Source organism: Oncorhynchus nerka, linkage group LG12 (assembly GCF_034236695.1).
Source record: "Oncorhynchus nerka isolate Pitt River linkage group LG12, Oner_Uvic_2.0, whole genome shotgun sequence".
In the NCBI taxonomy this organism is placed as follows: Eukaryota; Metazoa; Chordata; class Actinopteri; order Salmoniformes; family Salmonidae; genus Oncorhynchus; species Oncorhynchus nerka.
Window position 1 is genome coordinate 87912848 of NC_088407.1, and position 22482 is coordinate 87935329.

Genomic DNA, 22482 nt, shown 5'->3' on the forward strand with positions numbered 1-22482 from the left:
GTAGCTAGCCATCATAATGGTGTGTAGCTAGCCATCATCATGATGTGTAGCTAGCCATCATAATGGTATGTAGCTAGCCATCATAATGGTATGTAGCTAGCCATCATCATGATGTGTAGCTAGCCATCATAATGGTATGTAGCTAGCCATCATCATGGTATGTAGCTAGCCATCATCATGGTATGTAGCTAGCCATCATCATGGTATGTAGCTAGCCATCATCATGGTATGTAGCTAGCCATCATCATGGTATGTAGCTAGCCATCATCATGTTGTGTAGCTAGCCATCATCCTGTTGTGTAGCTAGCTTTGTGCTTTTTCATTGCACTATTCTCACATTTCTCAAATCCCAAAACAGATGCAAACTAAATGAGTGCCAGACTGCCAGGTGTGGGGGAACTGTCCTGCGGACAACAGGTCTCCCATGCCAGAGTGCCAGGTGTGGGGGAACTGTCCTGCGGACAACAGGTCTCCCGTGTGAGACAAGTCTGGATTTAGGCCACCATCACCCAACTGTCAAGCTCCACAGCTGTTGAAACCAGAGATGGATCAAAGTCTGTGTCATCAATGGATCAAGATATCAACCTCTGCCACTCTTCACTAAAGAGGACCGCTTCGGGGATGTGTGGGTTACAGGAGAGACTGGCTACCACATATACAGCCCCAGGCCGGGTCTGTCTCTCTCTCCTCACCTAGCTGTCTGTCTCCTCTCTCCTCACCTAGCTGTCTCTCTCCTCACCTAGCTGTCAGTCTCCTCTCTCCTCACCTAGCTGTCAGTCTCCTCTCTCCTCACCTAGCTGTCTCTCTCCTCTCTCCTCATAGCTAATAATGATAACTGTAGATCAGGGCCCGTATCTACAAAGCGTCTCAAAGTAGGAGGGCTGATCTAGCATCAGTTTGATCATGATTCATAATGTATAGACAGATCCTGGATCAGATTGTATAGACAGATCCTAGATCAGAATGAATCAGATTGTATAGACCGGTCCTAGATCAGAATGAATCAGATTGTATAGACAGGTCCTAGATCAGAATGAATCAGATTGTATAGACAGGTCCTAGATCAGAATGAATCAGATTGTATAGACAGGTCCTAGATCAGCATTCTTACTCTCCACCACTCCTTGTAGTTTGAGCCTATTTCTTTCATAACTAGGGGTCAAACGGGAATTGTGTCGTCTTACCGCCCAATTTGACCTCTACTCTTCTGTTGTCTGAACCAAGGCAATTCACCATTTTTTATAATCAATTTATCTAGGTATAGATCTAGATGTACTGGGATCAGTGGTTTGTTGTTTTTCCTGAATGCCCTTATCCCCAACCTTTTACAAATATAGTAAAACTTTCAGTAGACATTGTAGCAAGGATCTGGTGTAGACCCCTGTAATCTCGCACGCCAGACATTACAGCCTCACAGTAAAGTTTTGTCTTTGAAGTATTATGCAATATTCTGAGACACTCATCTGGCTCTGTGAGATTAGATTAGCAGCCACGTGATTGGTTGAAAGCTGGAAATATCTCTCTACCTCATTGACATGTTTGGCACCATGACAGTTGGTGCTTTTCGACATGATGAAAACGCCGTAGAGGCCAACAGAACACTAGTCCCGGTCCTACAGAGGTTAATGAATTACATGCCTTCCTTTAAACTTCACGTCATATAAAATACGTACCATTAAAACCTACTGTACCAAAATTCACAGGACACAATTCATACTTCGCCCTGCTCCTCCCCTTTTTCCCAGAATGATTTCGATAACCTTGTCAACAGGGTGTATGACTGGTATGAACCAAATCAGGGTAGATGTAGTTAGTTAGGGCCAGTCACTGTGTGCTGTGCCCCAGATATCCTTTTGTTGTTTTTCTGACCTGTTTTGGTTGTAACATTTGATCCACCTTCCTTCCGGGATCTGTGCAATATGCTATCTCATAACCTGTCTTGTCTATCTAATATGTAATATTGTATGAACAAGTGACAAGTTGTTTTGAAAACAACAAAATCACCAACGTCTTCCATTTTTAAGAAATATTGTACTCTTCATATGCATTAGCTTTATATAGAGGGATTGTGGTGCCCAATATTATAACTAGACACACATGAAAAGTAGCTAGTGATGCTTGCTTACTAAAAGAGAATTGTAGAGAAATCGATTTCTAAAAACAGACGGAACAAGTTCGGCTACTAAGTGGGAGATTTGAATTGAAAATATCTATTCAGATTGAGAAAATGTATAACATCCTATTCTAAACCGTTTTCTATAGAATGAACACTTAAAGAATCAGACATGAAGCATGTTAGTCATTGACCAATAAAATAAATCGGTAATATCAGTATACTGTAATATACCCGTAGAATGATACCTCAGTCTGGAATGCAAACTGTTTTTGTTCAGAATATATTTAGTAAAAAAAAATAAAGCAAGCCATAACATGTATTTGATTAGACATTTTCTAGAAGCAATAACAATTATGCATGATTTGTATTTTTATCTATTATAATCGGTTTTTTAAAGGAATTTTTAGGATATTATTAGCTATAATCAACCTTTTGTTTAGAGGGAAGAGTATTGAATATACTCCTGCTTTAGAATCTAGTATGTTCTAAGGAAGAACCACTCAGCTGGACATAAAATACCACACAGAAACAAAGGGCGGCAGGGTAGCCTAGTGGTTAGAGTGTAGAGGCGGCAGGGCAGCCTAGTGGTTAGAGTGTAGAGGCATAGGGGCGCCTAGTGGTTAGAGTGTAGAGGTGACAGGGTAGCCTAGTGGTTAGAGTGTAGTGGCGCCTAGTGGTTAGTGTAGAGGCGGCAGGGTAGCCTAGTGGTTAGAGTGTAGTGGCATAGGGGCGCCTAGTGGTTAGTGTAGAGGCGGCAGGGTAGCCTAGTGGTTAGAGCGTTGGACTAGTAACCAAAAGGTTGCAAGATCAAATCCCTGAGCTGACAAGGTAAAAAAAAATCTGTCGTTCTGCCCCTGAACAAGGCAGTTAACCCACTGTTCCTAGACCAGTTAACCCACTGTTCCTATGCCAGTTAACCCACTGCTCCTAGACCAGTTAACCCACTGTTCCTAGACCAGTTAACCCACTGTTCCTAGACCAGTTAACCCACTGTTCCCCGGCTAGGCCGTCATTGAAAATAATCTTAACTGACTTGCCTAGTTAAATAAAAAAAACTGAAAGGCTGCATTTTGGATTGGCAAAAACAAGTGTGTATTCTTGGGGAAACTCTATTCAGGCTTGTCCTAAACTACATTTTTTTTTGGGGGGGGGGTGTTCTGGTCAAAAGTATACAGAATCGGGTCCCGTTTGGGACAGAGCATCAGATTAATGCGTTCTGTAAGAACCATTGATTTTTAGGTTGCCTATTTTAATGCCTCTTGTTTTTTCCCCTCTGTTACTTTGTTCCACCATTGTTGTCCAGATCAAACTATCATGTATTACATGTCTATTATGCATCTTTCCTAATAACTGAAAGCAAATAGATGCCTCAAGGAGAACACTGGAAAGCATGTTATTGCTACCATCCCTCCTGTCTCGAATACTGTGTTTCAAAACTATTTGTAATGTGGCAAATGGTCCAGATCACAGAAAGATTATGCATGATTTAAGTAAAAGTCATTTGTATTGCATGCAATAATAAACGTTTCATTTGTGTTGCTCAATAGAACCATGATACTGATAATGTTTGCTATTAGTACATTGACGTATCTTTGCATCAACAGGGATCGTTGTTGACATTTACAGGGAACCCATTGTAATGTTCTGATCAAAATGACTTTTGATGTACAATGTTGACCATAGCCTGAACACCCAGTCAGGTTGTACTATCATTTCACACCATGGAGTGGAATGATGGCACAAAGACTGTATTGATCAACTCGTAAACCAACAGAATGAGCGTACTGTGGTTTAACTATGCAGTCCAGAGGCCCTGGACATGCTGAAACCAGTCTCTTGTCTTGTATCAACTGAATTAATCTACAATAAATAGCAACATGGTGCCAATAAACTTAGTTGTTGCCTCCTCTTCATATCTTTTAATAGACTCATCATTCCGGAGTCCAATCTTCTACCAATGTCTGAACTCTTCTATGGACAGATTAAGGTCAGAACTCATTGAATAGACAGTGACCTCAAATCATTTCTGAATGGTTTTGCCTGCTACATAAGTTCTGTTATACTCACAGACATGATTCAAACAGTAAGAAACTTCAGAGTGTTTTCTATCCAAATCTACTAATAATATGTATATCTTATATTCTTGGCGTGAGTAGCAGGAAGTTGAAATTGGGCACGCTATTTATCCAAAAGTGAAAATGTTGCCCCTCATCCCAAAGGTACAAAAAGAATGATATGCCCATCAATCCCTGGGCAAGAGATGTGTACAGACACTGAGAAAACTAATTACAGTGCAAGGTTTTACAAAGATGCAACATGGTCAATAGAAGTATGCAAATTTAAAGATGTTTTAATACCTGAACACACAGTGCCATGTCTCATCTATGTGGAGCTTCACATTATCAATGTTAACTAAAAGTATTTCCATTTAGCATAAACTGAGGCCAACACATTGAACAGTATAATACGAGGTAGCTACTTTTCAACATCTCAAGGAGGGAACTCCCATTTTCACTCTACATTTTCCAATTTTGGTGGAACACCACACAGGAATGTCCTCTATTTAGTCCAAATTATTCTGAACTTTTTTTTTTTTTTTTTTGCGTAACAAAAGGAGTGGCATGATGGCACAAACAGACTGGTACCCAGGCTACAAAAAGGCCCTTTAAAAACATGGAACTAGAGAATAAAGTGCAGTTGACGGAGGATTGTCAAACAGAACAGGCTCTTCCGTGTTCATTAGGCACAGAAACGGAAGAAAATAATTGAAAAACGCCAATTTTCTGTTTTTAAAACGTTTTGCTATAACGTGCCCTTATGAACACGACCCAGGTAGGATCAGCTTGACTACTGGACAGAGGAGGTCCCTTCATTCATGCGGGTGTCATCCATCACTGCTGACACATTGCTAAGGTGACTTTCCGTTTCCTGGATCAGTTGTCTCAGCTGACAGGAAGAACAGACGAGACAGGGTTGGGTTGGGGGGGGGTTCAGCAGGAAGAACAGACGAGACAGGGTTGGGGGTCAGCAGGAAGAACAGACGAGACAGGGTTGGGGGGGGGGGGGGGGGGTCAGCAGGAAGAACAGACGAGACAGGGTTGGGGGTCAGCAGGAAGAACAGACGAGACAGGGTTGGGGGGTCAGCAGGAAGAACAGACGAGACAGGGTTGGGGGGGGTCAGCAGGAAGAACAGACGAGACAGGGTTGGGGGGGGTCAGCAGGAAGAACAGACGAGACAGGGTTGGGGGGGGGGGGGTCAATTTAAATAGCAGGCAGTCAATTCAGGAAGTGATTTGAATTTTCAGTTTATTTCCTGAAATTGACTCGTCTTCAATTCAAATGAACCTTCCAAACCCTGAAGAACACCATTCACTGGAACAGTATCAGTTCAATGTAACATTCATGGCTAGAGACTAAACATGGTTTGACTACTATGGTGGAAATAGATGACGGGTGTCAACATGCAGGGTAAAAATAAAAAAGTAAAAATTCTTCTTACCTCACTTAAACGTTCTCCTAATGGTGCTACACTAAAGTCGAGTGTCGAGGCTTTCACCATTTGGCCAGTGCTGAAAATATAACTAGGGGGAAGGAAGAAATAGATTTCTCTCATGAATGGATATGATTATGTACGGAAGGTAAAAACAACAATGACAAAAAAGAAAAGGCAACTGTTTACTACTTACCAATACATCTGGTCTTTCTTGAGGAGAAAGAGGTTGCGCAGAGCAGACAGGTGCTCTGGTGTGGAGTAGAGAATTACACCTACGAGGCAGAGACAGCCGGCGCATTGGAGAGTGTTGTACACACTACACAAGGGGGAAAAAAGGGCTGACACACCGAATATACGAAACATTAAGAACACTACTCTTTCCATTACATAAGACTGACCAGGTGAATCCAGGTGAAAGCTATGATTCCTTACTGATGTCACCTGTTAAATCCACTTCAATCAGTGTAGATGAAGGGGAGGAGACATGTAGATGAAGGGGAGGAGACATGTAGATGAAGGGGAGGAGACATGTAGATGAAGGGGAGGAGACATGTAGATGAAGGGGAGGAGACATGTAGATGAAGGGGAGGAGACATGTAGATGAAGGGGAGGAGACATGTAGATGAAGGGGAGGAGACAGGTGGTTATAGAATGATTTTTAAGCCTTGAGAGAATTGAGACGTGTGTCTGTGTGTCATCCAGAAAGTCAACGGGATATATATAGTAGGTGCCAGGGCGCACCGGTTTGTGTCAAGAACTGCAATGCTGCTGTGTTTTTTTTTTAACCCTCAACAGTTTCCTGTGTGTATCAAGAATGGTCCGCCACCCAAAGGACATCCAGCCAACTTGACACAACTGTGGGAAGCAATGGAGTCAACAAGGACCAGCGTCCCTGTGGAACGCTTTCGACACCTTGAAGAGTCCATGCCCCGACGAACTGAGGCTGTTCTGAGGGGGCGCAAATCAATATTAGGAAGGTGTTCCTAATGTTTGGTATTCTCAGTTGTATAACTAGTAAAAAAAAAAAGAAGGCACATTGATCATACCATGCACTGAACAGACCATCCAGGCTCCACTCACGTTCACTATTGATGATCACATCTTGGGTTACCTCTGAAAAGAGATGACATCATTACAAAGCTGTATTCCATGTGCATCCCATCCCTTTATGCGTACTGCCTATGCCAAGAGGTCAGGTCCTTAACGGTGTAACAGTATTCCTTCTGTCCCTCTCCTTGTCCCTACCTGGGCTCGAACCAGGGACCCTCTGCACACATCAACAACTGACCCCACTACGAAGCATCCATTACCTATCGCTCCACAAAAAAATGCGTTCCTTGCTGAGCAAGGAAAACAACTACTTCAAGGTCTCAGAGCAAGTGACATCACCGATTTAATTGGCCATTGAGAGGCTTTGAGGCCACCAGTCGGACATACTGGCTCTGCCCAGTAGGAGCAATCCTCCATAGAAATGAATGGAATTCTACAGTATTTCAATTAAGTGTTTGAATGACAAAATGACATGTATTTAAGTATTTTTGCTGAGATTTTTTTTTGTCCCAGCGGATACAGGACTAGTAAAGGACCATTAAATTACTTTAATTTAAAAAATAAATCACTAATCAGATTTTTCTGGGGGTGCTGCAGTACTACCCTCATCACCTCAACTTCCTGCAGCTATGTTTCTATACACCGAATGTTCTAACGTTGCTATGGGAACAGCCAAACAATGGAAGTGATGATTCCAATTCCTCTTTATTTCCTATGGAAAACTTGCCACAGTACATTATTTGTACAATCCTCGACTTTGGCGATGTCATTTACAAAATAGCCTCCAATACCCTACTCAACTAATTGGATGCAGTCTATCACAGTGCAAACCGTTTTGTCACCAAAGCCCCATCTACTACCCACCATTGCGAACGGGAAAGCTCTCGTTGGCTGGCCCTCGCTTCATACTCGTCGCCAAACCCACTGGCTCCATGTCATCTACAAGACCCTGCTAGGTAAAGTCCCCCCTTATCTCAGCTCGCTGGTCACCATAGCATCTCCCACCTGTAGCACACGGTCCAGCAGGTATATCTCTCTAGTCACCCCCAAAACCAATTCTTTCTTTGGCCGCCTCTCCTTCCAGTTCTCTGCTGCCAATGACTGGAACGAACTACAAAAATCTCTGAAACACTTATCTCCCTCACTAGCTTTAAGCACCAACTGTCAGAGCATCCTACAGATTACTGCACCTGTACATAGCCCACCTATAATTTAGCCCAAACAACTTCCTCTTTCCCAACTGTATTTAATTAATTAATTTATTTTGCTCCTTTGCACCCCATTATTTTTATTTCTACTTTGCACATTCTTCCATTGCAAAACTACCATTCCAGTGTTTTACTTGCTATATTGTATTTACTTTGCCACCATGGCCTTTTTTGCCTTTACCTCCCTTATCTCACCTCATTTGCTCACATCGTATATAGACTTGTTTATACTGTATTATTGACTGTATGTTTGTTTTACTCCATGTGTAACTCTGTGTCGTTGTATCTGTCGAACTGCTTTGCTTTATCTTGGCCAGGGTCGCAATTGTAAATGAGAACTTGTTCTCAACTGGCCACCTGGTTAAATAAAGGTGAAATAATAAAATATATTTTTTAAAAAAGGAGTCCATTTCTAAGCAAACCAGAATAATGTATTAATATCATTCAAGTTAGCTAACGTCACCATCCCAGAGGTGTTCGATGGGGTTGAGGTCAGGCCTCTGTGCAGGCCTGTCGAGTTCTTCTACACCGATCTCAACAAACCAATTCTGTATGGACATCGCTTTGTGCACGGGGGCATTGTCATGCTGAAACAGGAAAAGGCCTTCCCCTGTTGTCACAAAGTTGGAAGCACAGAATGGTCTAGAATGTCATTGTATGCTGTAGCATTAAGATTTCCCTTCACTGGAACTAAGGGGCCTGAACAAGACCATTATTACATTGGGACAGGTAAAGTTCTCCTGGCATCCGCCAAACCCAGATTAATACGTCGGACTGCCAGATGGTGAACCGTGATTCATCACTCCAGAGAGAGAGTTTCCACTGCTCCAGAGTCCAATGGTGGTGAGCTTTACACCACTCCAGCCGACACTTGGTGATCTTAGGCTTGTGTGCGGCTGCTCGGCCATGGAAACCCATTTTATGAAGCTCCCGACGAAACAGTTCTTGTGCTGACTTTACTTCCAGAGGCAGTTTGGAACTTGGTAGTGAGTGTTGCAACCCGAGGACAGACGATGGAGATTGTATGGCTGTGTGCTCAATGTTATACACCTGTCAGCAACGGGTGTGGCTGAAATAACCTAATCCACTCAATTGAAGGAGTGTCCACATACTGCTGTATATATAGTGTAGGTTGTGATATGGCTTTATTTATTTTTGGCTTCCCCCACACACTGACTACTGGTTGTGTCCGAGTTAATAGGCCTAGGTTTGTAGACAGGAAAATCATTATACTGTTCTGCCTGTGGCTATGGAACCCTGACCTGTTCACCGGACATGCTACCTGGGGGGGGGGGGGGGGGGGCATGGTCAGGGAGGTGACCAAGAACGCGATGGTCACGCCGACAGAGCTCCAGAGGTCCTCTGTGGAGATGGGAGAACCTTCCAGAAGGACAACCATCTCTGCAGCACTCCATCAAATCAGGCCTTTATGGTAGATTGGCCAGATGGCCACTTGGAGTTTGCCAAAAGGCACCTAAAGGACTCTCAGACCATGAGAAACAAGATTCTCTGGTCTGATGAAACCAAGATTGAACTCTTTGGCCTGAATGCCAAGCGTCACGTCTGGAGGAAACCTGGCACCAACCCTACAGTGAAACATGGTGGTTTCAGCATTATGTTGTGGAGATGTTTTTCAGTGGCAGGGACTGGGAGACTAGTCAGGATCGAGGCAAAGATGAAGAGAACAAAGTACAGAGAGATCCTTGATAAAAACCTGCTCCACAGTGCTCAGGACCTAAGACTTGACAAAGGTTCACCTTACAACAGGACAATGACCCTAAGCACACAGCCAAGACAACACAGGAGTGGCTTCAGGCTTCAAGTTTCTGAATGTCCTTGAGTGGCCCAGCCAGAGCCCTGACTTGAACATGATCAAACATCTCTGGAGAGACCTGAAAATAGCTGTGCAGCGACGTTCCCCATACAACCTGACAGAACTTGAAAGGATCTGCAGAGAAGAATGGGAGAAACTCCCCAAATACAGGTGTGCCAAGCTTGTAGCGTCATACCCAAGAAGACTCAAGGCTGTAATCACTGCCAAAGGTGCTTCAACAAAGTACTGAGTAAAGGCTCTGAATAGTTATGCAAATGGAATATTAGTTTTGTCATTAGCTTTATCTTGGCCAGGGTCGCAATTGTAAATGAGAACTTGTTCTCAACTTGCCTACCTGGTTAAATAAAGGTGAAATAAATCAAATAAAAATATGGGATATTGTGATGTCATTATGGGGTATTGTGATGTCATCATGGGGTATTGTGGTGTCATTATGGGGTATTGTGATGTCATCATGGGGTATTGTGATGTCATTATGGGGTATTGTGATGTCATTATGGGATATTGATGAGGAGAAAAAAATGTAAAGAAAAAGTGGAAAGGGTCTGAATACTTTCCAAATGCATCGTATTCTCGACAGTTTAGAAGGTCCAGAAAGGTACATTAGCAGGCCACTCATGATTTATTTAGTCAGGATGCAGCCCAGTGTTATGATAGGCCTATTGGAAAATATGGGCTTCTCCTTTCGAACTCTCCCGCCTGAAGTAAGTGTCCAACAAGCTCTTGTAGTCTTGCTTTTCCTGGGCCTCTACATTTAAAAAGGAATAATCGTTGCAGCGTGTAGGTTCAGGTGCGTAATTTCACAACAGATCGAAGACTGACAGGCTGGAGATGTTGCCTGTAGCCTATGTGAGAAGCGTATGCATTATAGCCCATAATTCACAGTCCCTGGGTAGCAGCTCGGAAATATACCCTAGTTTCAGTTTTTTTTTTTTAGGGACAACAAATGTATCCTACCCTAGGCTACAACAACACAATGTAATGATGAATGTGATTGTTGTCAAGTGAGTACAAAACGCTTGTCTAGGCTGTAGCTCGCAGTGAATAGCCGAAGTGATTTGAATAATCTCTCAAAAGCATGGCGTTTTTGAATGCATATTCATTTCGAAATAAAGACATGTAGCCCGCCTGATTGAGCAACCATTTGCATCAGTTTTATGGGCCTTTCCACTGCAGTTTAGCCTACAGGGTTCTGGCACATTAGCAGGCCAGTAATCATAGTGGATTTTTTTTCAGGATGTATCCGTTAACAGACATGTTAATGTAGGGTTTTCTAGTGGCTCCATATGAATTATGATCCATAGTTTCCGCGTTTGGCTTCCGTGTTTTCAAAGCCTTCGAGGAAAAATAATGTATATATATTTTATAAATATATATTTTCCACCGGTGAAGAAGTGCCAAGATGGAGGACGTGGCTTCAACACAGCGCCCTCTATTCGTCATCTAGTGTATATATATAAATTCATTGGTCACGATTTCTTGTTAGAAAAAAAAAACATTGAACACCTAATTAGCTAGTTAGATCCAATGAAGTAACTTACCAAGACAAATGAGAGAGTTGACCGATGTTGCTTCTCCACAGATCCCTCGGGAATCAGCCCATACGGTGTTGCATCGTCCACAATGAAAAGTCACTGGATTCTCGACGATGGCTTGGTTCACTGACTCATTCTCCAGTTTTTGGTCATCTGTGTCGCAGGACTGAAATGACTCAAAGTCATACATTTTTACAAATATTATATTTTTTCAAAATGCCACGTTGTTCAACTTCAGTGATAACCCCTTGTGTTACTTTCAAGTGTCTTTCTGTGATAGTTTCCCCCCACGTGGTTTTATCGCCATCTAGCGGAGAACCATGGCGCCAAATAGTATCATTTTTAATTGGTCGAAAGGTACTTCCGTATACACCTGCCAGCCAATCAAATGGCCTATACTCCAGTTTTTTGAAACTTGCATATGTTGACCATAAGGCGCGACAAAATACATAGTTGATTGTGTTTGTGTGTAACGTTACTCGTTCAATTTAACTGGAGCTGATTCATTGAACGTGTTTCAGTGACACGTGTTTCAGTGTTTTGTTTTTCGCTAAAACGAGAATAAAAATGGACTTGGATTCCATGAAGTATTCCGAATTGCGCAGTCTTGCAAAGGAGGTTGGTCTCAAATCCTCCAAACTGAAGGTAAATCGCAAACATTTATAGTATTATTTCATTGGGTTGTTTGTTTGTGTTGTGAGTGGTTAGTTACAATAGCTAGTTAACGTTAACCAACTAGCTATTATCCATCTCGTTTGTTACGCAGTGTACCTTGCTAACTGTTCAATCTGTGTCTACTGCACAGGCTGATAAGCTTCTGAAGGCGCTCAGGGAGTATTTCCAACAACAACCGCAGGAAGATGTTGCAGTGGACGTAAGTTCTGGCTTTTAATTTCCCTCCCACTTCTGCTCAAATGATAACGCTTCCCAGATACTACAATGATCTTCTATATATATATATATATTTGGATTTATATATATATATTTAAACTCTCTTTGTTTCTTTAATGTCTGCAGATCTGTTTTGCATTGTACATCTAATTATAGCTAGTAATAACAGACTCCTGATGGTCGCGTTTTTAGCAGGGAGGTGAGACTGGTGTTGATGCACAGGATAACGCGGTTAACAGCAACTCAACTCAGGATGAAAACAATTCAGCACTGGTTGATGAGCTGTCACCAAAACCTCCAGCTCAGGAGTTTGTGACCAAACGTCGTGGTAGAGGGCAACCGAAAATGAGGAAGGAGCCTGAAGATGAGGAGGCAGAATGTGAACCTGCCAAAGCGCCGCTCACCCCGGCTGAGGTATGGGACCACTATGTAAAAATGTATCTCTCTTGTAAGTCGCTTTGGATAAATACTTCTGTTCAATGACTAAAATGTAAGAGGTGTGAGAAGTGTTTCTCACACTGAAATACTGCTGTGCATGTATATCTCTGACAACCCAAAAAAATGGATTTTTGCTTTATATTTTTATTGAGGAATAGCAAGCTAAATGTTTTCAATATAGGTGACTGAATCCATCATCGCCAAAGGGAGTTCCAAGAGAAGGAGAGTGTCTGCTGCTAAGGATTCTGGGGTGGCTGTGCCTGAACCTGAACACAAAGTTGCAGCAGTGATGTCCGGTTAGTCTGGAGGACTCTAAAGGCCATGATGATTTGTGTAAAAGTCGTAGGGTGTGTCGCTGGCCTATTGTTCATGAAATAGGTGACTACGACGTGAGCATCATCTCTGGTTATAACATTCTATGATTGGTCATGTTCTCATATGGCTTTACACACAGGAGTGGGACAGAAGGTGGTGAAGCCAGTAGGAAAGATCCCTCGCCACGAGGGGCTCCTGAAGAGGACTAAGTCTATGTTGAAGCCTACTACACCAAGTTAGTGTCGTCCCAATCATATTAGCTGTAGCTACACGATCTTAATAACATGCTCAAACTCTCTGCTCTGTTATAGAGAGAGAAGAAGAAGAAGAAGAAATATATACTGATAACCACTTTCTATTGTAGACTTCAGAAAGCTCCACGAGGCCCATTTCAAGAAGATGGAGTCCATTGACTCGTACGTGGACAGGAAGACCAAGAAAATGGATTCGTTCAGGAATTCAGTGAATGAATTGAAGGTAATGAATTGTATATAATGTTATAACAGAGATCGTTGGGATCTGGCCACTGTGTGGTTTTCCTTAAATAATAAGTCCAGGCAACATTGTTTTATTGTAGTCATCAATTTATAAATTTTTGCAAGTAGTTAACTATATACACATTTTATTCTTCAGGTTCTTTAAGACTCTTTTGACACCAACTGAAGGAAAAACTCAAACTGAAAGTAGACTGTTTGGTTTCCATAGTTGTTAAGTGAAATTACTACCACCAATTAAACCTGTTTCCAACTGTAAAACCAGATGGCTATTTTGAGCGGGATGATTCCCAAATCCAATGTGTTGCTTGGTGTGGTCAATGTACTGTTGTTTTTTGCAGAGCTCAACCTCGAGCCGTGTCTCCCTGTTCAGCCCTGCATCCCAGAAACCAGCTACCGATAGACGTAGACTTACCCAGGTTTCAGCCAGCAAACCAGCTCCTGACAAACGTAGAATCTCGGCCAGAAAACCCCCCCAGAAGGACACTGTTGTCCCATTCAGACCCACAGTCTTGTCCACACGCCGAATCAACGTTCGGTGAGACACTCAAAACGTTATTTTGTCTGAGTAAGCTGAAGCTTCTAGGTGTCTGTTGATTTACCACTTCTGATATAACATTCACATTAAACAAGATGTGCAGTCATGAGTTGCTAACTGGCTTCGTTCAGGTGACCACTACGTATTGGCATTTCTTGGGACGGATTTAGCCAGTTTGTGGAATGAAACTTGTAAATGGGTGACAGGTCGCCTAGTGGTTAGAATATTGGGCCAGTAACCAAAAGGTTACTAGATCGAATCCCTGACCTGACAAGGTAAAAATCTGTCGTTCTACTCCTGAACAAGGCAGTTAACCCACTGTTCCGAGGCCAGTTAACCCACTGTTCCTAGACCAGTTAACCCACTGTTCCTAGGCCAGTTAACCCACTGTTCCTAGACCAGTTAACCCACTGTTCCTAGACCAGTTAACCCACTGTTCCGAGGCCAGTTAACCCACTGTTCCGAGGCCAGTTAACCCACTGTTCCGAGGCCAGTTAACCCACTGTTCCGAGGCCAGTTAACCCACTGTTCCTAGACCAGTTAACCCACTGTTCCGAGGCCAGTTAACCCACTGTTCCTAGACCAGTTAACCCACTGTTCCTAGACCAGTTAACCCACTGTTCCTAGACCAGTTAACCCACTGTTCCTAGACCAGTTAACCCACTGTTCCGAGGCCATCATTGTAAATAAGATTGTTTTTTCTTAAACTGACTTGCCTGGTTAAATAAATAGTCAGTCCAACGGGTTGATTTGTGTACAGGTTCTCTCAAGCTACTCAGGATAATGAGCACAAGAAGACGATGGTGAAGACGCCAGCACGCGTGGCACCCCGCGTGGACCTCCTCACTCCTGGGAAAGAGACTACGTTTAGAGGGAAATCTGAAGTCAACAAGACCTTTGTTCTCTCCAGCGCTAAGACACCAGGTAACCTATACTGAACAAAAATATAAACACAACATGGAAAGTGTTGGTCCCGTGTTTCAAAAGCTCATCTCTCTCACGTTTGTTCACATCCCTGTTAATGAGCATTTCTCCTTTGCCAAGAGGATCCATCCACCTGACAGGTGTGGCATATCAAGAAGCTGATTAAACAGCATGACAATTACACAGGTGCACCTTGTGCTGGCGGACATTAAAAGGCCATTCTAAAATTAGCAGTTTTGTCACACAACACAATGCCACAGATGTCTCAAGTTGACGGAGCGTACAATTGGCTTGCTGTCTGCAGGAATGTCCACCAGAGCTGTTGCCAGAGAATTGAATGTTCATTTCTCTACCATAAGCCACCCCCATTGTTTTAGAGAATTTGGCAGTATGTCTAAAACATTTTTTTTTAAACGCAGACCATGTGTAACCATGCTAGCCTATGACCTTCACATCCGGTTTCTTCACCTGCTGGATCGTCTGAGACCAGCCATCTAGACAGCTTTATTACTGCATTTCTGTCTGTAATAAAGCCCTTTAGTGGGGGAAAAACTAATTCTCATTGGCTGGGCCTGGCTTCCCAGGAACTCATTCTCATTGGCTGGGCCTGGCTTCCCAGGAACTCATTCTCATTGGCTGGGCCTGGCTTCCCAGGCCCACCCATGGCTGTGCTTCTGCCAAGTCATGTGAAATCTATAGATTGGTGCCTTATTTATTTAAATTGACTGATTTCCTTATAAGAACTGTATCTCAGTAAAATCTTGAAATTGTTGTATGTTGCATTTTATAGTTTTGTTCAATATACATCCTGCTAAATCTAATTGAAGTAGTCTTGTTATTTTCTGTGCATGAATGGATCCCTTACTGGCTTCTGTTTTGGTTTATTTTATTCAGCGTTTGTGTTTAATGCAAACACCAGTGTTCTTTCTAACTGTCCCGAAACCAACAAGAAGGCCAACTTTGATCTGAAGGCCAGTCTCTCTAAGAATCTCACCTATAAGCCTCATAAGGGTAAGAGATGTATGTCAGCATTCAGATTCTGACTGTATACCAGTGCATTTCAGCACGAACCTGGTTGTAGGCTAACAAAAACATTTATTTTACTGGTCATCGTTTCTGGTCTGCCTGTATATAGGAAAGCTGAAGCCATTCATGGTGGCCCAAGAGAACACGGTGGACCAGTCCGTTCCCTCCCACCAGAAGAACTACAAACAGCATTCAGTTCAGACAAGGTCAGTATCCGGAAACAACTGGTTAAAAGTAGAGGGGGAATTGTATTGAATTCCTGGCTCTTTCTCAATTCACCTTTCCTTGATTCCTCTAAACATATTGGAGAGTAATGTCAGAGAAGGGACTTTTTCCATCCACAAGATGGTGCTGACAGACATAGAGGCTCTGCTGCTAGCTCCTAAGCAACTTTACAGTATTTATTTATTTTTTTCTGTGTTATTTCTTACATTATTATCCTAGAACCTTTTTGTTATTGCATACAACCGGAAATAACTTTTGGATATCAGAGCGGCAGTAACTCACCAACATTATGACCAGAAATACGACTTTCACGAATTGGATCCTTTGTCCGTACCCCCCTTGGCGATTTTACTTATCTCAGAGGCTGCTCCATGACACCTCCGACGGAGAAGAGGTATTCGCAGTGGACTTCTAGTCCGACTCAGGAGGCGTGCACATCATCTACCACTTCCGAGTATATTACTCGCTGATGTTCAGTCCCTGTTCAATAAAATAGACAAGCTCAGGGCGAGGATCTCCTTCCAGAGAGCCATCAGGGACTGTAACATACTCTGTTTCGCGGAATTATGGCTAACCGGATATACTGTCCCCCGGTGCATACAGCCAGCTGGGTTCTCAGTACATCGGGCAGACAGGAATAAAGAACTCTCCGGGAAGACGGGCGGGGTTGTATGTTTCATGATTAACTGCTCATGGTGTGATTGTGATAACGCACAGAAACTCAAGTCCTTTTGTTCACCCAACCTAGAATACCTCACAATCAAATGTTTACCTTGTTACCTCCCAAGAGAATTCCTCTTTGGTTATAGTCACAGCCGTGTATATTCCCCCTCAAGGAACTACACTGGGCTTTGTGTGCAAACTGGACACCACACATCCTGAGGCCACATTTATTGTATCTGAGGATTTTTAACAAGGCAAATCTGAGGAAAATGCTACCCGAAGTTATATCAACACATTGCCTGTAGTACTCGCGCTTCAAAAAAAAAACTGCTTTGAGAGACCAGTCAAGGATCATATCACCTCCACCTTACCGGCCACCCTAGACCCACTTCAATTTGAATACCGCCCCAATAGATCCACAGACGATGCAATTGCCTTCGCACTGCACATTGCCCTATCCCATCTGGACAAGAGGAATACCTCTGCTGTTCATTGACTATAACTCAACCTACAACACCATACTATCCTCCTAGCTCATCATTAAGCTTGGGGCCCTGGGTCTGAACCCCGCCCTGTGCAACTGGGTCCTGTACTTCCTGGCGGGCCACCCCCAGGTAGGAGACACCACCTCCACTACGTTGATCCTCAACACAGGGGCCCCAAAAGGATGTGTGCTCAGCCCTCTCCTGTGCTCCTTGTTCACCCATGACTGCGTGGCCATGCACGCCTCCAACTCAACAATCAAGTTTGCAGACGACACTACAGTGGTAGGCCTGATTACCAAAAATGATGAGACAGCAGACGGAGGTGGTGAGGGCCCTGGCAGAGTGGTGCTTGGAAAATAACCTGTCCCTCAAAACATCAACAAAATTAAGGAGCTGATCGTGGCCTTCAGGAAAAGGCAGAGGGCGCACGCCCCCATCCACATTGATGGGACCGCAGTGGAGAAGGTGAAAAGCTTCAAGTTCCTCGGAGTACACATGACTAACAATCTGAAATGGTTCCCCCACACAGACAGTGGTGAAAAAGGGGCAACAGAGCCTTTTCAACCTTGGGAGGCTGAAGCAATTTGGCTTGGCACCTAAAACCCTCGCAAACTTTTAGATGCACAATTGAACGCGTCCTGTCGGCCTGTATCAACACGGCAACTGCACTGCCGGCAACAGCAGGGGCTCTCCAGCAGGTGGTGCGGTCTGCACAAAGCATCACCGGGGGCAAACTACCTGCCCTCCAGGACACCTACAGCACCCGATGTCACAGGAAGGCCAAAGAAATCATCAGGGACAACAGCCACTGCCTGTTCACCCCGCTATCATCCAGAAGGTGAGGTCAGTACAGGTGCATCAAAGCTGGGACCGAGAGACTGAAACATCTATCTCAAGGCTGTTAGCCATCACTAATAATGTTTACATACTGCTTTACTCATCTCATATGTATATACTGTATTCTATTCTACTGTATTTTAGTCAATGCCACTCCGACATTGCTCATCGTGATATTTATATATTTATTCCCTTCGTTCACTTTTAGATGTGTGTGTGTGTGTGTGTGTATTGTTGTGAATTTGTAGATATTACTGCGCTGTTGGAGCTAGAAACACAAGCATTTCGCTACATCACAATAACATCTGCGGGGGTGGAAATTACACCATAATTTTTTTTTTTTTACCTTTTATTTAACTAGGCAAGTCAGTTAAAATCTACAGGATTGGTGGGCCCCCCTTGCGACGGTTGAGCTAAAAGTAGGCTAATGCGATTAGCATGAGGTCGTAAGTAACAACAACAACAAAAAATCCCTGGACATAGGTCTATCTGATATTGGCAGAAAAGCTTAAATTCTTGCTATTAATTCTTGCTATTCTTGCTATTGTTTGAGGAGATTGCACAGTTGTGAACTTGAAGTTATTAATAAACCAATTAGGCAGTCTTGGCATACAATTTTGAACAGAAATGCAATGGTTCTAAATAGCGCCTGGGTTGGAATAATACGTGATGGCCTTTGTCTTGCATTTAAAAAGACGATGGTACAAAAACACTTTTTTTGTATTGTCTTTTACCATATCTAATGTTATATTCTCCTACATTAATTTCACGTTTCCACAAACTTCAAAGTGTATCCTTTCAAATGGTTTCAAGAACATGCATATCCTTGCTTCAGGTCCTGAGCTCCAGGCAGTTAGATTTGGGGGTTGTCATTTTAGGAGGGGGAAGAAAAAAAAAAGGGTACTTTATTCCTTAAGTTATTGTACAGAACAAAACGTAGTTCAGAACAAATTCTTATTTACATTGACTGCCTTGGAACAGTGGGTTAACTGCCTACCCGTCATTGTAAATAGTTGTATGTGACCAATAAAATTTGATTTGAAAAGGAGATGAGGAATCAAGGGAAAAACTAATTGAGAGAGCCTCCTGTTTTGAAACTTGTTTTCTCTCAGAACGATTGGCTGTATAACCTGTTGTTGATTTCCGTGTTGCTTTTATTCTAGGGAGGAAAGGAGGACAAAACAGACTGAAGACAGGAAGCAGAAGAAAGAGAAGGTGCTTGGAGCCAGACGAGGCCTCGTCTTGACCTGATTACTCTACACGTACTTTTGCTCTTGTGAAGTTTAAACTCTTGTCATTTCAGACCTGCTGATTGATTCCTATTTCACTTGACCATTTTCCTCTACTTTGACTTTCAGTTCCAACCTGTTTTTGATTGTTCGATTTTTAGATTCACTTATAACAACGTTTAATAAATGTTTTTATTAACTTTAGTATGGTACAAATAATGTTTCATATTTTGTATACCTGTGTCGTTTTGTAGACATTTACATTACATTTTGAGTCCTTCACGCTTCGAACACGCCGACAGTGTCCTTGGTTACTAGCCCCCTTGCGCAAAATGGTACGCAGCATCTGATTATGTATGCGACAAAAGGTCAACAGTCTCCTTCTGCTACCATTTCTGTCGAGCCGTCTACAGCATACAGTTTGACAAATCCAACGTACGCACCACACCCAACGCAATGCTGCAAGACAAACTCCGCCTTTTCAATGGAAAGGAAATCAATGTAATTGTGGTGTACCAAAATGCAATGCCACTGTTGGTGTGATCGAAGCGTATGCAGATGGTCTTATCCGGAGCAACTTATTCCCCTCTTCTCTGTGCTGGCTCCTCCCCCTATGGGAATCCTTAACCCACAACCCTGACGTTGTAAGCGCCATGCTATACAACTGAGCTACACGGGACATTAGTCCTAAATATTTTGTACAGTTTGGTCATATTTGTTATTCATGTGAATTGTATTTTTTTTATACCATTTTGAACTTAGCTGATGTAAAGGCAATGTAAAATACCAGTAGTAAAAAATGTTTTTTCTCAAAGTAACATTTCTTGTTTTTATTGAGGACTTGGATGGGATGATGCTTGTATACCTCGTATGCAGACTCCTGTGTGTGCACAGTCGTTAGATGGCTGTGAAATCAATCTCCAGTTGAAAGGGACCCATCGGCCGTTATCACTCAGGGTGATTCCAATGGTGTTGACTTAAGAACAGAAAATAAGGCATTAGAATCGAGGTAGCATTAGAATCGAGTTAGCATTAGAATCGAGTTAGCATTAGAATCGAGGTAGCATTAGAATCGAGTTAGCATTAGAATCGAGGTAGCATTAGAATCGAGTTAGCATTAGAATCGAGTTAGCATTAGAATCGAGGTAGCATTAGAATCGAGGTAGCATTAGAATCGAGTTAGCATTAGAATCGAGGTAGCATTAGAATCGAGGTAGCATTAGAATCGAGTTAGCATTAGAATCGAGGTAGCATTAGAATCGAGGTAACATTAGAGTCGAGTTAGCATTAGAATCGTTTGGTCTGTTTACTTGTATGCTTATCAATAAGCATATTTGAAACAGAATTTTAGTTAGCATAACATACAATGTAGTATCGTAAGAAAATCCGTCGAACCAGAGGGGATTTTGATCATCTTGTATCCTACCGTGACTAGAGGAAGCATTTTTTTTTAGAATGGAATTTGTAAAAGAGTAATCAGATGTTCGTCTTGGACCCAAACAGTTCTGGAGCATATTAACTTTCACAAGATCACACAGTGATATTGGAAATGAGTCGAGCAAGTAGTTTGCGTTGTCCCAGATCTGTTTTGTGCTGTCGTGGAAACCTATTTGGCGTTGGCATGACAGCACAAACAGACTGGTAGCCAGGTTAATATGTAGCTTTGTGCTGTCGTGGAAACCTATTTGGCGTTGGCATGACAGCACAAACAGACTGGTAGCCAGGTTAATATGTAGCTTTGTGCTGTCGTGGAAACCTATTTGGCGTTGGCATGACAGCACAAACAGACTGGTAGCCAGGTTAATATGTAGCTTTGTGCTGTCGTGGAAACCTATTTGGCGTTGGCAGACTGGTATTGTATATCTAATAAAGTGAAAGAAGTATCATACAAACTCATTCATAGAATCTACCTTGTAAACACTTTTTATTATTTTTTTATACACAGATTCTAAATAAATAAATAAAAATGTGCATTTTGTGGTTGTGACCCAGAGACTCTTGACCATTTATTTTGGGACTGTTCTTATGTCATAAAATATTGGAGTGAGTTAGAATATTTTATTTTAAAATAAACTACAATTAATTGTTTGATATGTTTAATTTAGATCCAAATGATATATACCCTGATTTAACTTGAATGTTTAATTTGTTTTTATTTTTTATGGATTATTTATCCATAAAATAAGTGGGCGGAGAACAAGCCCCACTTCATATTGTTTAAGAGAATTTAAATATTATTTTGAAATTATCAATAAATGTAAAAACAAAAAAGCAATACCATAAAACTTTTTGACAGATTGAAAATCTCAATATTTGTTAGGTTTATGTACTATTGTTTGTATATTTCTGCTTTTGCATTTGTTTTAAAGTTCATAATAATAATAAACAATATACTAGATGGATTTATGTTTCTAGAACCGTACCGCAATTAAGAATCGATTCACGTTTAGATGGAGTATTTGGCTGTTTTGGCCTCCAGAGCCAATTCACCTTTAAACAGAACATGTAAGGTCCTTGGACTATAAAGGCTCCTTTTAGTCCATTATTGGGCTAAGCCAATAATAATAATAATAATAGCAGGGCATTCTGATTCATAGCCACAACGACAAGCTATTTGATGAAGTGAATCACAGAATGTACACTATCAATAAATAAACTAGTTTTGACATAGCAGGAAATCTCAATGTAGTTACTTAACGTTAATCAATGACCAACGTTACACGGTGAATGATGACTTTAGCTAAACCAGCTAAAAAAAAAATCTATTTGTATCTGTCTCTTGAATTGATTTAAAACTGGCCTTTGGTAGATAGCATTGTGTTCATCACTCACGGAGTAGAATACATATGATAACATTTGTATATATATATTTTTCACCTTCATTTAACTAGGTTGGCTAGTTGAGAACAAGTTCTCATTTGCAACTGTGACCTGGCCAAGATAAAGCAAAGCAATTTGACACATACAACAAACACAGAGTTACACATGGAATAAACAAAACATACAATCAATTATACAGTACAACAAAAGAAAACAAAAAGTCTATATACAGTGAGTGCAAATGAGGTGAGATAAGGGAGTTAAGGCAATAAATAGGCCATGGTGGCGAATTAATTACAATATAGCAATTAAACACTGGAATGGTAGATGTGCAGAAGATGAATGTGCAAGTAGAGATACT

At 42.0% G+C, this 22482-nt stretch overlaps 2 protein-coding genes and 1 long non-coding RNA gene across 5 annotated transcripts in view; 2 read left to right on the forward strand and 1 right to left on the reverse strand.

Annotated features, from left to right (window-relative positions):
* LOC115118531 (uncharacterized) overlaps positions 1 to 4011 on the forward strand; it is an 8065-nt gene extending 4054 nt beyond the window's left edge. Inside the window, exon 3 of the long non-coding RNA XR_003861858.2 lies at positions 359 to 4011. This is a non-coding gene — a long non-coding RNA (uncharacterized LOC115118531). The remainder of the gene's footprint in view (positions 1 to 358) is intronic.
* Positions 1 to 11545, reverse strand: part of oip5 (opa interacting protein 5) — a 26196-nt gene extending 14651 nt beyond the window's left edge. The window contains exons 1-5 of one of the 2 annotated variants that reach the window (XM_029647169.2): positions 11243 to 11543; positions 6656 to 6722; positions 5803 to 5925; positions 5616 to 5697; positions 4451 to 5062 (exon numbers count right to left, since the gene is read on the reverse strand). In XM_029647169.2, the coding sequence (XP_029503029.1) occupies positions 4964 to 5062; positions 5616 to 5697; positions 5803 to 5925; positions 6656 to 6722; positions 11243 to 11426 (555 nt within the window). In that variant the 5' untranslated portion in view covers positions 11427 to 11543 and the 3' untranslated portion in view covers positions 4451 to 4963. Of the gene's footprint in view, positions 1 to 4450; positions 5063 to 5615; positions 5698 to 5802; positions 5926 to 6655; positions 6723 to 11242 lie in introns of those variants that run through there. The other variant, XM_029647170.2, reaches the window with a different exon arrangement.
* Positions 11546 to 11643: 98 nt separating this feature from the next.
* Positions 11644 to 20115, forward strand: LOC115118528 (nucleolar and spindle-associated protein 1). 2 transcript variants are annotated; one of them, XM_029647167.2, is made up of 11 exons: positions 11644 to 11881; positions 12042 to 12110; positions 12323 to 12541; positions 12747 to 12861; positions 13020 to 13115; positions 13245 to 13357; positions 13716 to 13912; positions 14673 to 14836; positions 15731 to 15847; positions 15972 to 16068; positions 19236 to 20115. In XM_029647167.2, exons 1-11 carry the CDS (start codon positions 11804 to 11806, stop codon positions 19321 to 19323), a joined length of 1353 nt encoding a protein of 450 aa, XP_029503027.2. In that variant the 5' UTR covers positions 11644 to 11803; the 3' UTR covers positions 19324 to 20115. The 2 variants fall into 2 exon arrangements, with proteins under 2 accessions (XP_029503027.2, XP_029503026.2); XM_029647166.2 differs by having other exon boundaries at positions 11645 to 11881; positions 12320 to 12541.
* Positions 20116 to 22482: the final 2367 nt, after the last annotated feature.